Raw genomic sequence first — 16,960 nt, forward strand, 5'->3', positions numbered from 1 at the left:
ACCCACTCCAGTATTCTTGCCTGGAGAATCCCATGAACAGAGGAGCCTGGCAGGTTATAGCCCATGGGGTTGCAAGAGTTGGACTCCACTTAGCAAGTAAACCACCACCATGGGGTGGGAAACATCTGCGCACCACTGCCTCTAAGCTCCTTGCATTCTATTAATACATCACAACTAGGATATAAAGCATTCTGTCTTTGGTATACAGCAGGTACATATAAAACTTTCAGGGAGAAAGGTAGTTACTATTTACCATGTATCCTTAAAATCACTGTATTATATGCTTTATAATGTTTTGTTTAATTCTCACAACTACTCCCTCACTTAGGTTAAAAGCTATTGGTTATTTGTTGGGAAAGGAAATAATTAAAGAAAGTATAGCCACGTGGCTCAGTGGTAGAGAATCAGGAGATGTGGGTTTGATCCCTGGGTCTGGAAGATCCCCTGGAATAGGAATCAGTAACCCACTCCAGTATTCTTGCCTGTGAAATCCCATGGACAGAGGAGCTTGGCGGGTTCCACAGGGTCACAAAGAGCCAGACATGACTTAAGAGACTAAATAACAACAATATTATGGGTATATCTCCAAGGAGAGGAACAGGTTAAATTTTTTATCTTTGGCTCAAGATGAATTTTTCAGAGGTTTTCTGAGTTTTTCCTCTGTGCAATCACAATAAGCAGGAAGAGATGAGAGTCTAGGATAAAATACACTTTTTGATGACTATCATTGATCCATTCAGGGTATTTTCCTGATGTGTTGATCACATTCACTTCAGAAGCCAACATGATAAAAAGGAATTCTAGCCTACAGTTTGATGAGGTGGTCCACTAAAGCACATGTGTTGTATTTGTGTGCTAAAGGGGTATAGTGGGTAAATAGGTAGAAACAAAAACTGCTTTCCTTCCATATTTTGACGTTATGGGAATCTGAAGTGATCTTGCAATCAGTCTTTGGAGATAATTTTCTTGGTTCTAAGAACAAGTTGGAAGATAAACTTTGACCAGTGTGTTATACCATGCCCTTTGTAATTAAGTAATTCAAGATAAAATGTTAAAGTTCAGGGAAGATTTAAATTCCTGAGCTGATTAAAAAGAGCTGTTAATATGGTTTTTAAAAAATGTGTTAAAAAAAAAAAATGTGTTCATGTTACTTCTGGAGTTTCCAGGCATTATACAGTAATGATCTGCACTATCGCTTACTACTTTCCAATCTTGTAGAATGGTTCAGAATTAAATAGCAACTAAAAATAAGTACATTTCAACCGGAAGGCTGGAACCAGGGCAGGAAGATTACTAATTTTTGTTTGGCTCAGGGTTGTGTCCTGTCCACGCAATGCGGAGGCAGTGAAAGGTGTGGGGTTAGAGATGGAAATATTTCAGGAAGGCAAATCTGGATGTGAGTCCAAATGGCTTGGGGCAGAGAAGAGGCAGAGGCAGATAATCCACTCGGAGACTGCTGCAATATCCAGGCTGAAGTGATCAAGCAGGGCTAGAAAGGGAATAGTAAGAAATCAAAAAATAAAATGGTCGTGCCAACACTGGTCTTTGACCAGACCCAGTGGCGTTGGGTGAGTGAGGAAGAGAACGGAAAAGAAAGGCTTCGTGTTTTCCAGAGACCCAAAGTTTTCCGCAGAGGCCCTCGAGTCTTCTTCCATCTTTAGAGCAGACATCCTGGGACCAGCAGGGAAACTGAAGCCTGAAGCAGGTCAGACAAGCAAAAGGCACACAGGAGCCGAGAGCCCTAGGTCCCCTTCCCTCCGCCTACGCTCTCAGGCGGTCCCTAGGGCTCCGACCCCTCTCTCCCCAGCCCGCAGGGTCCCGGGATCCCCACCCCCTTCTTCCGCCAGCTGCCGGCACCGCCCTCTGTCCCTCCCCTCCCCTTCCCCCTCCCCCTCCCCCGTGGGGCGCTGACTCGCCCGGCTGCCACGTCTCACTGATGACATCACCAGGGCCGCTCGGCCTTAGCCAATCCGCTAGGGGGAGTCCGAGCGAAGTCCTAGCCAGCGAGTCAGCGGGGAGGGGAGCGGGGAGGGGCGGAGCGGGGGGGTAGTTGAGAGAGGGGGGAATGGGGCGAGCGACAACCCCTCGAGTACGCGTGCGCCAGAGGCACGGGGGTTGGCGGGAAGCTGAGTCCAGGTCTTGGCGCTGCACCGTGGTTCCCCAGCGCCCGCAGCCGCGCTCGCAACTCTCTTTCCCGGCATGCCACGCGGTGCGGCCGCCCTTTGGGCTGTGTAAAGGCCCCTCGGTCTAAGGCTTTCCTATTTCCTGGTTCGCCGGCGGCCATTTTGGGTGGAAGCGATAGCTGAGTGGTGGCGGCTGCTGATTGTGTTCTAAGGGGACGGAGTGGGGTAAAGACGTTTGCTCTCCCGGAACAGCCTATCTCATTCCTCTCCTTCGACTACCCGTGGCGCGGAGAGTCAGGGCGGCGGCTGCAGCAGCAAGGGCGGCGGTGGCGGCGGCGGCAGCTGCAGTGACATGTCCAGCATGAATCCCGAATAGTGAGTGCAGGAGAGCACCGGTCGGCTGGGTCCGTGGGCCACCTTGGGAAGGCTTAGAGGGGGCGAGGAGGGCGGAGGAAGGGGCCTCGGCTTCCGTGAGGTGAGGGTGATGGGGCAGGAGAGGTTGGCAGCCGGGAGTCGGGCCCCATTGTCTGACGGAGGAGGGGCGGTCGAGGGGAGGGGTCGGGCCGGAGGGGTGAGCCGCCTGGGCCTGGACCCTGCTTGGTTGTAGTATTGGCCTGAGTGCCGGGCCGGTGTGTAGCGGCAGTCCGCGAAGAGGGTTGGGGCGTCTGGGAGTCGGTGGTGGGGCCGTAGGAAGGGGTAGCTTCTCTTGGAGGCAGTGACTTTTCAAGGAGGGCCAGTTTTTTAAGGGGTGGGGATGAGGTGAGAGAACTCTCTTAGAGGGCATTGTCAGACCCTGCGCCCGCGCTCTGCGGAGCTGTCAGAACCGTCGGGGTGGAAACCAGCTTTACTTGTAAATCTTGAGCTTGTTGGCTATCTCTTCCACCCTCCTCTCCAGGTTGCAGGTAATACGGATGCTTTTCAGGGCTGCGTGGGATTAAGGGGAATGAGTAGATGGTGAGAAGCGATTTAAACATTTTAGTTCTGTTTTTTACTTATTTCCTGGAGTTCTTTACGAACTCAGCGGGCCCATTGCCTTCCTGGGCGTTCGTGAGAATTTTTTTTTAGAGGACACTGAAGTCCTTTTGCCTTGTGTAGGTCAAGGGAAAAACAAAACAAAACACTAGCACTAAACCTAGGGACATCTTTGTGATATTACCAAAGAAAAGACTTTGCCGTAAAGTTGCAAGAAAAACGAATGGGCCCTTTGATAGATAGATCTGTAGGTTTTGAATTACCTACTTGAACGCTTGCAGATAGGGAATGAGGTTCCGTGACGTGTCATGAAAAGTTAATGCATTTCTTTTTCTTGCTTCCTCAAGAAGTCACGACAGCAGATGTGGCACACCCGTCACCTTTCCTGGGAACCGGTGTTTCTTAGGAAGACTTTGTTGGGTTCTCCTTAATGGCCCTTAAAAATATCCTACTACAGTTTGCATTTTGAAATTAGTGAATAATTGAAGGAGATTTAATTGGTATTCCTCCTCGGTGTCAGAAGGATCTGGGGGGAGATGGGGAATTTTTTAAAGCAGAGATCAGTCTTTGACTTAAATGTTGAGTTTATTTGCTGTTTTGGTCAATTACTGCTAAATATTTCCCCTAAAAGGTCCACCCATGGGTTTAGCTGACTGTCATGTGTGTGTCACATGGCTCTTGCAAAATGCATTCTGACTTCAAGTTTTGTAATACTGTGGTTTGACGCCGAAATGTCCCTTTCTGTTCTAAACAGAAGCCGTAGTACTTTATTAAAATTTTATATACTTTAAGAAGTTGAAGATAGTGTTCTAATAGTGTCTTATTTGCTATGCTGGCAGTTTTTTATCAAGGGCTCCAAGGACAAAGTTGGTTTTGCGTAGTTGGACAGAGTTGAACTTGAGGTCTCTAATTTAGAAGTTGTCCTGGCAACAGTAAAGTACATGGATTTTCCATTTTATGGAGGTTTGTCTTCTGTTCAGGGAGTTTCTTAAATTTGCTGCATGTATATAGTACTGTAATGAGGATTAATTGAACAGAACCATGGCAAATGATTTAGACTCGGAATTTATTTCTCCTTTTGTAAAATAGGACAACAGTGTTTATTCCTATCGGGGATATGTATATGTAAAAGAATTTGGTAAACTGTAAGAGCAGGGTACATCATTGTATAAGGTTTTCCAGTCATGGTAAAATTTAGGAATATAACCCTTATCCTCAAGGAATTTATAATGGAATACAAAAAAATAGATATTATACATGTTAAATAACAGTCGACATGGCAAGTTCCAGATGGGTGACATGGATTGGAACCACAAGATTTTAAAAGAAGTTGTGGGGTTGTGGTTGGCTGGTACGGTTCAGGAAGACCTTATAGAGAATAAATCAGTAAGGGAATTATTAGCATTTGATTTGGAGAAGCAGAGGGAGTGAGATTGTTCAGGAGGGAAGAAGAAAGAATGGTTAATAAATGACAGGGATAGTAATTCTTAAGTAGAGTGTCAATCCATCCTTTATTTTGAGGGTTCTAGATTAATGACCTCAACAGAATCAATCCCAGAAATCATTTTTATATTTTTATGGCATGGAGTGTGCCAGTACCTGGGCTACTGTATTTATATTCTACGCTGTCTCTTAAGTAAAATAACCTTGTAGCTTGGGAAAACCTTTGGAAAAGCACTAGTGAAAAGTACTTAAGGTGAGAACAGGTGGTATTTTATTACGAAAGGTCACAAAGGCAACCAGCAAGCAGATTTTTAGAATCTGACTTCAGCAATTTCTTCTTTAATCAAGCTTATTAGCATCATTAAAGTAATTAGAAAAAAATTGGGAACTAGAGAAAAGAAGGAAATTCTTAGAGTTTAATCATCCAGACACAAGCCCGTTTGCTTTAAAACTGAGTTCTAAACTTTAAAATCAAAGGTTTTTTTTATATTAAGTTAAAACTTTTAATGGATGAGTGCCTTTTATGATTCCACAGTGTTACCCTAATAGCTAACATTTATGGCCACTTATTATATGCCAGGTACAATATATGCATTATATAATACACATGTATTATAGTGGACACTTTATAAGCTAATTTGAAACAATAGTATACAAGGGAATATTTATAGGTGCACCCCAGATGTTTCTTGTTTTGGTTTGTCATGTTCTTACTCCTTATAGAAACTTTTAAAATCTGCTGTATGGGTGCTGCTGAATTTGGTAATGAAAATGTGTTCTTGACAAAAGTTTGGTTCTCAGAGTGAACAAGATTTTAGATTTGTGTAGGTTGACACGATTACCTGTTGGTAGCTTTATTACTAAAGGCTTTTATTTTGTAATCTTTGAGTTTTTGGTTTGGGAGTGAGGAGAATAAGAAATACGTCCATCAATGATTAATTTGAAGGTTTTTCTTTGACTGCTTTCCATGTTATTTGGCTGATTTGGGAGAAATGGTCCTAGGTTATCTTTATTAGCAGAAATTAAGGATAATGACTGACTCATTTGAACTTCAAATACTACAAACAAAATGCAACCAGAGTGGAGTCTGAGCAGTGGAAAAAGTAGATGGAAAGCATCAAAGCTCTTTCTTTTTTCCTGGAGATTTGAAGAAAGATTTTAATTTTCCTGAGCAAGGAGGTGAAGTAGGCAGTGATTATTTCAGCACACTAGTTAAGAAATACTTAACATTATTCTCATACCAGAAGCATTTTTCCTAATCCACTAGCTTCTGTTGGATTTTTTTTTTTTAGTATCAGAATCATTTTGGCTGCTTCATCTATAAGGAGCATGTTAAGAATGAAATGCGTGTACCTATCTCAACCAGTTAACTCCAGTCGGAAGACCTATATGTAGTAGTGTCTTTGGATTGGCTAGTTTTTGTTTTTTTTTAAAGATCACATTTTTTTTGACATGTACAAACCTCTTTATTTATATATTTTTGGCTGCTCTTAGTCTTTGTTGCTGCACGAGGGCTTTCTCTAGTTGCAGCGAGTGGCGGCTACTCACTAGTTTGGGTGCCCTTGCTTCTCATTGTGGTGGCTTCTCTTGTTGCGGAGTTGTGGCACAGGGACTCATTCATTGTGGCTCATGGGCCCTAGAACGTGCAGGCTTCAGTCCAGAGGGCTCAGTTGCTCCACCATATGTGGAATCTTCCTGGAGCAGGGATGGAACCCATGTCTCCTGCATTGGCAGGTAGATTCTTATCCACTGTGCCACCAAGATAGTCCCTGGATCAACTAGTTCATTGCAGAAAAATTTGTGAAAGAAAAAAAAAATCTTAAACCTTGTTTTATTACGTTTTAACATAATTATGGCATGTTTTAATCAGTCTCCTAAACTTTGTTTTCTATCATGGTAGATTCAAGGAACATTTGACTTTTTTTCTTTTTTTTTTGGCCAGTGCTATGCTTTGAATAAGTCTACCTTTTAACTTAAGGATTTGAAAGTAAAAAGTTAATCAGTTCTATTATCTGGCTAACAGTGTAATTTCATTGATAAATACATCATTACTGCCGTTTACATAATTTTTAGTTAGAATTTTTTTATTAGAAAAGAAGCAGAAACCAACTAAAAATAGGTTTTATTTTTGTTGGCTGCTTTGGTGACTTTTTGATGGTGTTAGTAGTGATTTGGGAAATTCAAAGAAGTTTAAAGAAGTATTCTCACTGTCCAGAATATGACTATTTAATGTCTGTAGAGAATCAGTGTATGTAATTTCTCTGCATAGTGTAAGTTGCCAGTAGCTATGTAGACTTTCCACAAAATGCATCTTAAGAGTTTGGTGTGAGTAGATGATCTTGTAGGATCATTTAAAGAAACTGAAATTTTACATTAAAATTTCTTCTCCTTTTTATCACGAATAGGTTAAAGTATAGGATGTTGACAGTGTCTTATATATTCAGTTTTTTTTTTTTTTTTAAGATAGAAGAGCTTTAGAATCAGGTGTTCTCTTGCCAACTGTTTAGTTGACTTTTAAAGGGACTTTTGTTTGTGAGTGATTTTATTTTAGTGTTTCAATTTTTGCTCTAGAAGCAATAAGTGATTTATCTAAGTGATGTAACAAGTGCTTACTTAACCTTTTGTTATATTCATATCCTATCAGCAATCGTTTGACTGTGTATGTGTTTTTGCTCTCGGCAACTTCTGACTACATATATTATGATGGTTTTACCACTTGTAGTTGTAATAGTTAAGTTTCATTTTTGATAGTTAAGAGCTTCCTTTTGCTGTTACCTACTCTTGTCTGTTTTCTAATGTATGAAAATGGGGTTAAATAAAATGCTTTTTAAGATTCTGAGATTTTTTAAAATTTGCAAAAAAAAAAAAGATGAAGAGAAACTAAAAATAGGTGTAGGATGCCAGTGCCTGAGATACCTTAGATATGTTGACTTTCCTGCTTTTTACCACTGTTCGTCTGAACTGCATTTTGAAGTTTTAGTAAGAGTTAGACAAAATGACAACCTCCCCGCCCTGCTCTAGGAGAGCAGAACAGTCAGACTTTTCCACTGTTTTCTTGTAGAAGGTGGGGCTGAGGAGAGATTGCTTCTTTGATATCAGGAATAGAATTCAGGGAAGAAAACGGAGGACTTGGCTTTTCCTTGGACCCACCCTGTGATGTTTCAAATTATAAAAGGGTAGTGGTGTAATGATACTTAAAGGGAAAATAATCCTGAGGCTTTAGGGAGCCAGAGAATAAATGTTTGTTAGTTTGTTTACTTACTTAAATATGTGAAGAAATAGGGTACAAAGGAGAAGTAAGAAATGAAATTTTCCTTGGTACTTTTGTGACTCATGGTTCGGTTGGTCAGAACACCCCACTTTATTAAATCCAGGGATGCTGATAGGTTCCAGTTACTTTGCTCTGTTCCGTATTTATAGATTTTGACAGGTAGTATTACTTTTGCTTATAAGAACCACTCTTTGGAAACATTATTTTTAATAATAATAACTACTAATTGACAAGTACTTACTCTCTGTGCCAGCTACTTGGCTAGGGTCTTCACATAGGGCATTTTATGCACTCTGTACCTCAGACTAGTGAGCTTTACAAATGAGATTGAGTGAATTATATAATTGAAGTTTTCCAGGACGGTGATGAATTTAACTTGTCTGACTGTATTTTCTTTGAATAACAGTAGTACTTAGATGGAATTATTACTTGTACTTGCTGCTCTGCCCATTTAGGGCAGTTATTCTTAACCCATTTATGGTCATGTACCCTTGGGAATATTTGATAAACACTGTGGATCTGTTGCCTATGTATATACATACTCATAGCATTCTGCATAAAGTTGCAAGCTATTCACATTCCCTAAGCGTATTCAGGAACCTCAAAGTTATAAATGCCTGATGTAGAAGATTGAAAACAGAAAAGATAATTTTCACTACCATTCTTTTGAAATGCAGAAACCCAAAGGGGACAGATTTTAATTTTAAATCCGGGATCTTGAACTACTTTCAAAATGTGAGATTTGTTTGGGTATGGCTTATTTTCATGACCTAGTCTGTGCTTTTCTTTTCTTCTCCTTTTATTAAAATGTTTACCTGTTTGTTTCTCATTAAGTTATTGATATATGAAGTGTTTCCAAGATTCTTGAAACAAAGATACCCTAAGTTCAAACAGCATTAGTGTTCACATAAACAACAGTGTCATCTCTGCAGTATCTTTATTGCCGTAAAATTTATATGGATGTAATTAGGGTAAATGCCTAGATCAGAGTAATATGTGATATATTCTCAGTTGAATTATATGGGATTTATAAAAGTAGTTAAATTTATAAAAGGATAGTTTAAGCCACTTTGTCAAATTATTATTTATTTAGTGCTTAATTTATAGGTTGGTGGCTGGCATTTGTCCTCATAAAGAGCAATTGGGTTCATCACTTACTAAAGCTAATGAAGTCAGAACTCCAAAATTTACCATGCTGTTTTGAGCTGAGCTTACTCTCTACTAAAACAAATGTTCTAAAAAAAAAAAAATAAATAAAACAAATGTTCTAAGTTAATTTAAGCAGTAAGTTACACTTTATATTTGTTCAGGTTCTGTGTGCTAGTTCATAGATGGCTGATTCATTCTGATAGGTTTTGTATATAAAGTAGGACTTATATACTGACTTTATTATCATCTGAGAGTATAAAATATTATCATTGAAGGAATTGGTGAGAAATGGTGGGGAAAAAGAAACCAAGCCAGAATTTTGAGTTGAAAACCATAGGTTTAAGTTCAGACTACCACTTACTTCATACAGTCCATTTATGCCTTTTGAGCTTGTTAAAGTTTTTCTAACACATTTAATCATCAAACATGGATCACTGACCTGTCTCTTTGAAAAATTTTTTCAGTACAGATATTTGACATCTTTCCGTGAGCATACACTTGCACACACATGTAGGCACACACACGCAAAAATCTAATTTCCGTGGAGAAAAAGCTTGATAAAACAGCCAGCCTTTTGTCATCAGACTATGCTAGGAGTTGAGGGGTTTTTATTTTTTAACTATACAACATAGACTTTGCTCCCAGGTGCTTACCAGTTAGTTAAGATGACTCAAACTTAAGCAAGTATAATCAATTTAACAGTAGTAGTGCAAATTAAATCTTGTGATTTTTTTGTAAAGAATAGGTTGGCATAATGGTGCAAAAAAATCGGAGAAGAGGCCTAGGATTTCAGTTATTGACAGAAAGTTAGGTTGATTAAGCTGGAGAAGAACAGAGCACTGAGGAGGACTCACCAGAAGCCCTGGTGCTAGTCTTGAGTTAAGGTCAATAGGAAACAACTTGAGTTCCCACCTCTAGTCAGAAATTTTACTTGTGTCCATTATTTCCCCTAGTCCAGTGAAGAAATAGTGTCCTAATTTTACAGGAGTCGGAGGCAGAGAAGAGTTAAATGACTTGCCCAAGGCATTCAGAGTAAGCAATAGAATTGGAATTTTAACTCAAGGGCCTATGATTTTACAGTCCAAGTACGCTGTTTCCAGTTACTGTGTGTGGTTAACTTCTAGGAATTTGAAATTAAGCCAGTTAATTAGGCAACTAGTATTTTTGTGGTCAGTTATGTCTAAAATTCTTGATTGGAGAGGTCTTAAAAATGTTAAAGTATACATATATCCCCTCCCTTCTGTGGCTGATTCTTGTTGAGGTTTGACAGAAAACAACAAAATTCTGTAAACCAGTTATCCTTCAATAAAAAAATAAATTAAAAAAAATGTTAAGGGTTTGTGAGGTACGTATTGTTAATAGGCCTTTGACTTTCTTCACATCTTGTGTTTGGTTGATCTTAAGAGCTTCTCTCGACTTGAAGTTAATTATTGTATCCATTTTCAGTTTTTCTACCCTCATGACTATTTTTTTTCCCCTCTTGACTGTTCTTGACTAGTTGGTGCCTTAAAGTCATGCAAGCCTTTTCTCTGAGAAAAGCAGGTAAAGCAAAATGCCTTTCTTTTACTGGAGAGGCAGGCTTATTTGCTGTAGACCATTTTACTATTGTATGTGTTGCTAGTTGTGATCATTGTACTTACAACTGTTAGCTGGTAATTTTTGCACTTTTACTTTATATTATAAATTAAACTGGTAAACTCCTGTGATAATTTGTCACACATCATCTGTACAGAAACTTTGGATAAACAACTTCAATGTTTTTGTCTGTCGGTCTTGAATTTTTTCATCAGGTTACATCCTGGATTGGAGGGAGGAAGGGACAATATTAATTGCCACTTACTGTGTTCCTGTAATGTACCAGACACTGCTAAATATTTTAGAGGCAGTATTTATAATCTTGACCAGAGCCTAATCAGGTGGTTCAAGTGTGTGCCTGTGTGCTCAGTGGTGTCCTACTCTTTGCGACCCCATATACTGTAGCCCTCCAGGCTCCTCTGTCCATGGAATTTTCCAGGCAAGAATACTGGAGTAGGTTGCCATTTCCTGCTCCAGGGGATCTTCCCAACCCAGGGATCGAACCCTCATCTTCAGTGTATCCTGCATTGGCAGGTGGATTCTTTATCACTGAGCCACCTCGGAAGCCCTCTAATTGGGTGGTAGTGTGCTAATTCAGTCTTTTTACAGATGAAGAAATAGAGCCTCATAGTGATAGGTGAGTACCTTGCCTTAAGATTTTGTAGCTAGTATTTGATGGAGCCTGAATTCAAATACAGGTCTTTCCAGCTCTAAAACCCATGCAGGCTTTGAAAGGTAAGGAGGTTGTGGACACTTGGTGTGTTTTTCAGCAAATGTTTACTGTTCAATATGTTTCAAGACCATTTATTCTTTTGTCCTCTTGTATGGCTTACCACTTCCAATCAACCAAAGTTTCTCTCATTTTCAGAATTCCAGCTTTGGGTTTTTGGAACACTTTTAAATGGTGCCTAAAATGGAGACGCGGAAGTTAATCTATTGTCTCTAAATATATTTTATTTAATTGTGGTTTTAGTGGTCAATTGTGGGGAGAGTTGTTTTTTTAATTGCTTGGCTATTTTCTTAAATAAGAAGGAAAGACTGTTGCCCTCTCAGATTCTTAATTGTTTATTTTGACTAAGGTTGTTTTTGGCCATTACTGAAGGTTTATTTATTTCTTTTTATTAATTTAATCAGAAAAGTAGTATGTGCTCTATAAAATTCAAACAATACAGTTGAAGCATATGAAAAAGTTCTTACCTCTTTTCTCTAGCCTAATGATCAATTTTGAATTGTATTCTGTGGATCATACTTAAAGTGAGTAAAGAAGAAGAGTTGATGTCATGCACAATTATTGCAGCTCCAAAGTTTTATTAATCATTTTAAACCCCAAACACTAATTGGCTAATGTGTAGTTTAAAGATGAATTAAAATTTGTTTGGCCCACTATATCATAATCATGACTTTTGTTTTAAATTTGTAATATGAGCTTAGTTTTAGGCTGTTTTCAAGTATGATTTTATAAAAAGATACAACTACATGTTTCATGTCATACAAGTGAACTTGTTCTAGGTAAAAGAGAACAAATTACAGGTTCCGTTTAACTTTTTAAAATAGCTGGTCTTTTCTAAGGTATACTTATAGCTGACATTGTGAAATTTGTGTTTTGGGGGTTTCTGTTTGGATAAAAACAATTATATAATTCTCCACTGTTTACTTTTGTCTTGTCTTCCTTGGTGTGTTTCCAAAGTGTATGTTAAAAGTTGTGTTAATGTCAGTCAACTTTCTTTTGTAACATTTTCATTGACAGGTGAACTGTGTGTGATAATCCAAATTTTATTTGAAGATAAAAAATGTTTATTTTTATTTAATCCAAAAAGTTGATTCATATCTTTGTTGCTTATATTGGGAGTGTGCCAATGCGACCTGCTTCCAGCCTTGACCTACTCTGCCTACTTACATGTCATTTGTGTTAGGGTAGGTATGCTGAAAGAACTCATTAGGTCACTGAATAAGCTATTGATTAAAATTTTTCCTCTTCTCAAATAGCATTTTTTTTTTTTCTGGTTACAAAAGTAATAACAGTGTGATTGCAGACATTTTAAAAAATATAAAGAAAAGACAAGTATAATCATACAGTTTAGAAGTGTCCATCCACTTCTTTCCCCAAATCTTTTATGTGTGTACAAATTGTTTTTTTAACAATAATGGGTTATACTGGACAAAGATGTTCTATAATCATTTTACTTAATAGTATATCATGGTAATAGTCTCTTGATATTATAGAATTCTGAGTAGTATTTTAGATTGAGCAACAAGCAGATTCATCTCCTTCCTATTTTATGTATGCAGTTTGGTAACTTCATAAAAAGGAAAACATTTTATCTAAATAGAATTTCGAATGGAAATGGGTTTTAAGTAACTTTTAAAAATTACTCTTCATGTTCTCAAAATAGTGATTTTTTTTTTAAGGTATGGAAAATACTAATGCTTACATGCAAAAATGGCATGGGTATTAAGATTATGTTCAGATTGTAAATAATGGAAATAAAGGGTCTGCAGTATTGATAAAGTAGACCATGAGTTGACCTAAGGAGAAACTGATAACAAAAATAATTTTTCACTTGTTGTCTTTGGCATCCCACCATCCATTTGTTAAAAGGCTGAATCTGCCCCCCTTCCATCCAGTCTTAATCTTTGTCAGTTTTAACTGTCTTACTTTCTCACTGAATTATCTCCACTTTACAGTAATTTTCTGAAAAAATACTTGTGCCTCAGAAGCAAAGTTTTTATTTTACAGATTCCACCATGATTTATGATTGTTGATTTAACTCAAGAAAACACAAAATTTCTCTCTCACATTTAAAAAATATCAGGAGCTAGCTTTTTTCAATGAGATTACACCTATTTCATTAATGTCCTCATAGTTTGTTTTTCTAAAATCTTTTTATTTTGAAGTAAATTTAGATTCACAGAAGAATTATAAAAGTAGTACAGAAATTCCTGTATGCCCTTTGTCCGACTTCCCCTAATGTTAGCATCTTATATACCGTGGTATATTTATAAAAATTAAGAAATTAACATGGGTAAACTGAACTATAGACTTTTATTTCAGTTTCTCCAGTTTTTCCACTGATGTCGTTTTCTGTTCCAGAACCTAATCCAAGAGACCATGTTGTATTTAATTATTATATCATATTAGCCTCCTTCAATCTGAGTTTCTCAGTGTAGTTTTTCATTATCTTGGCAGTTTTGAAGAGCTTACGTATTTTGTAAATTTCCCTCAGTTTGCATTTGTCTGATGTTTTCTCTTGATTAGATGGGGTTATAGATTTGGGGAGAGATACCATAGAGGTGAAGCACTCTACCCGTTACATCATGTCAGAAGGTCTGTGATATCAATGTGACATTGCTGGAGATGTTCACCTTGATCACTTTGTAAAGGTGGCATCTGTCAGGTTTCTCCATTGTAAAATAACTATTTTTCCCTTTTCATGCAATGTTAGAAACCTGTCATTAAGAACCAACCCACCCTCAGGGGAAGGGAACTAAAGAAGCTCCATCTCCTGGAGGGAGCAGTATTCAAAGAATTTGTGGGCATATGTTAAAACCACTGCAGTAATAAATATTTGAGGTGGGGGGCATATTTTGAGGTCATGCAGATATCTTAATTCTCCTCAAAGTTTCACCCACTAATTTTAGCGTTGATCAGTGGATCTTGTCTGCAGCAGTGAATCTACTAGTGATTTTCTACTTCTCTTATTCCTTCTACATGTATTATTTGGAATCCTCGTGTAAGGAAGAGTTGTCTCTTCTCTCCTCTTCAGTTAATCATTGTACCTTTATGGACTCATGGATATTTATTTTATTCTTTGGGTTATAATCCAGTACATGATGGTTTACTTTGGGGCTCAAATTGTTGCCTTGGCGTTTGAGGTTTGCTGCTGTCCTTTTAACATGCTATGTTCCTGTAGATTTTTTTCTCTGGCATTTTGCCCAAAATGTTACTCAAGAATGACTAGTTATGAGAGACACCTGATTAAAAACACAAAATTAAAATGTTCTCTGAACTCTTGACACGGTACTTTGTTAAAGGCACAATGTTATATTTTGGATGAGTAAGTCAGTTTACCATCACACAGAGAGAGATGTTAAACATCAGAGTGAGGAAAAACAGACTCCAGACTACTATGGGGAGAAGGTATGACGTATCATTGTCATTGTAAATTAGACGTGAAAAAGACTAGAGAAAGTTTTGATTGAAAACAGTGGGTAGAATTCACTGAAACAATCTAGGAGAGTGGCGATTATAGTTGTATTGTAATCTGTAAAGATTTCTTTACTTGTGCAAAAATTTCTCAACTGATAGAATTCAGTTTTTCACATAAGTTAAAATGGTATTGCAGACTGAAAACTTAATCCAAATTCTTAAGAATAAAATAAAAATACATTCGAAGTCTTACTATTTGCTGAATTTTTCTTGGCTCTGTATCAGAACTGATCTTGAGCTTTCTAACTTTAGATTTGCGTATTTCCTATCAACATTATTACTTGTTCTCTTTTGTAAATTAGTTACAGAACTATCTGTAAGTGATCTCAAATCTGAATTATCCTGTATTAATACATCCTGTATATTAATAGTTCAGAAATAAGCTACTACAGGAGTAGGTAATTTAAAACGTTCCAGTGCAGGTAATGTGCTGTTGATCATAGTCTCTTGGTGTGTGAATACAGGAAGGCAAGAAATTTGTTGGTTGATTTTGTTTGCCATTCTTTTCCATGTGTCTTGTCACGTTGGATGTCTGTCTTGTCTGGTCATGAAGCTGATGGTTTGGGAGAGAACAAAATAGGCTTCTTTAGCAAGACTCATTTCCGAGCACAGTGCTCAACTCTTTATATTATTTATAATGGCTCTGGGCTTTAAATTATCAGAAACACATAAATGGTGTTTTAAAATAATGCTGTTTGTGAAATTTAAAAAGAATGTGATAATTGAAAAAGGTAGTTTAAAAAAATTGACTACTAATTTCTTTGAAACCATAATGTAACTTGTAACATAGTTAGGAAGCATTCATGTTTTTCTCCAGCCTTATGGTTATTCTGGAAGAGAGAAATTGATCCTTATGGTAATTAGTGACATCACAGGCAACATCTGTAGCCCATTGCTATCCTTTACCAGTACTACTGATTCAGGGCATGTTTGTTGAGTGTTTACTGGACACTTGGCACTGTGCTCAGGAAAGTTGGTACGTTCAGGGCCATTTGTTGTGTCATAATTTCTGTTAAAATCAAAGTAACTGTAGTTGTATTGGTGCTGTGATTTTTCTTGCTAACTGAAATGTAAACTTGTAAGATACTCGTTGCTAATGTTCAGTGTTCATCATTCTTAAGAATTCATTTGGTCTAATTAAAGAGAAAGGTATCAATAGTACTGAAGCCAGTCAGCAAATGTACTGACTAATAGAAGTTGTTTGGTATTAGGTATCAATAATTTATTAAGGGCAAATTTTTATAATACTTGTCCCTACTGTCCCCTTTTATTCTTTAGGCTCTCAAACGGGAAAGGGTGTTAGTTATTACGTTCATACTGTGCTTCAATCAGCCCTTCTTAATCACTTATTTTAAAAGCTTATTTCCTTCTGTGACCTTTATTTTCCCATTTACTAGGGCAGGATTTAAATTTTTTTTTTCCTTTTTGGTATAATTAAGGACAATAAGTGTACTACAGTAACTTGGTAAACCAGAAAGCTATGTGGTTTTTGTTTGTGTTTTTAAATTTTTTTTTTTTAGTTGGCTGCATTGGGTCTTAGTTGGCGGCCTGCGGGACCATTCCTTGTGGCCCACAGCCTCTAGTTACGGTGTGTGCGCTTTGGTAGTTGTGGCACTCTGGCTTCGTTGCTCTGCAGCATGTGGGATCTTAGTTCCCCAACCAGGGATCGAACTCATGTTCCCCCATTGCAAGGTGGATTCTTAAATACTGGACCACCAGAGAAGTCCCAGAAAGCTATGTTTTAATACTATAAACCTCAGTGACAGTGAAAGTGTTAGTCTGTCAGTCATGTCCCACTATTTAGATCCCATGGACTGTAGCCCACCAGGTTCCTCTGTCAGTGGAATTTTCCAGGCAAGAATACTGGAGTGGGTTGCCATTCTCTTCTCCAGGGGATCTTCCTAACCCAGGGATTGAACCGAGGTCTCCTGCATTGCAGGCAGATTCTTTGCTAGGAAAGCCCCCCTGGTGTTATAAATGTCGGTAAACAGTTGATTAATAATCCCAGAGGTAATCACACCTCAACATCTTGCTTACATGTAAATACACTTGTAATCTACATTTCATTTGCAAGTGATATTTGGGTTTCATTTTAAGTGGATAGCATTTTATAAAAACTAAGTCACAGGGAAGAAATTTAAGAATCACATATGTCTTCTGAAAAAAATCTGTAAATTCTGGATTTTTTGTCATTTTGAAATTGCTTTAAAAGAACTTATA

At 38.0% G+C, this 16,960-nt stretch overlaps 1 protein-coding gene across 1 annotated transcript in view; it reads left to right on the forward strand.

The window, feature by feature from the left end:
- The first annotated feature begins 2,253 nt into the window (after nt 1-2,253).
- Nucleotides 2,254-16,960, forward strand: part of RAB1A (RAB1A, member RAS oncogene family) — a 29,407-nt gene continuing 14,700 nt past the window's right edge. The window contains exon 1 of the mRNA XM_043917652.1: nt 2,254-2,498. Within this exon, the coding sequence (XP_043773587.1) occupies nt 2,476-2,498 (23 nt within the window). The 5' untranslated portion in view covers nt 2,254-2,475. The remainder of the gene's footprint in view (nt 2,499-16,960) is intronic.

The sequence above is a fragment of the Cervus elaphus genome, chromosome 11 (assembly GCF_910594005.1).
Source record: "Cervus elaphus chromosome 11, mCerEla1.1, whole genome shotgun sequence".
NCBI classification, from domain to species: Eukaryota; Metazoa; Chordata; class Mammalia; order Artiodactyla; family Cervidae; genus Cervus; species Cervus elaphus.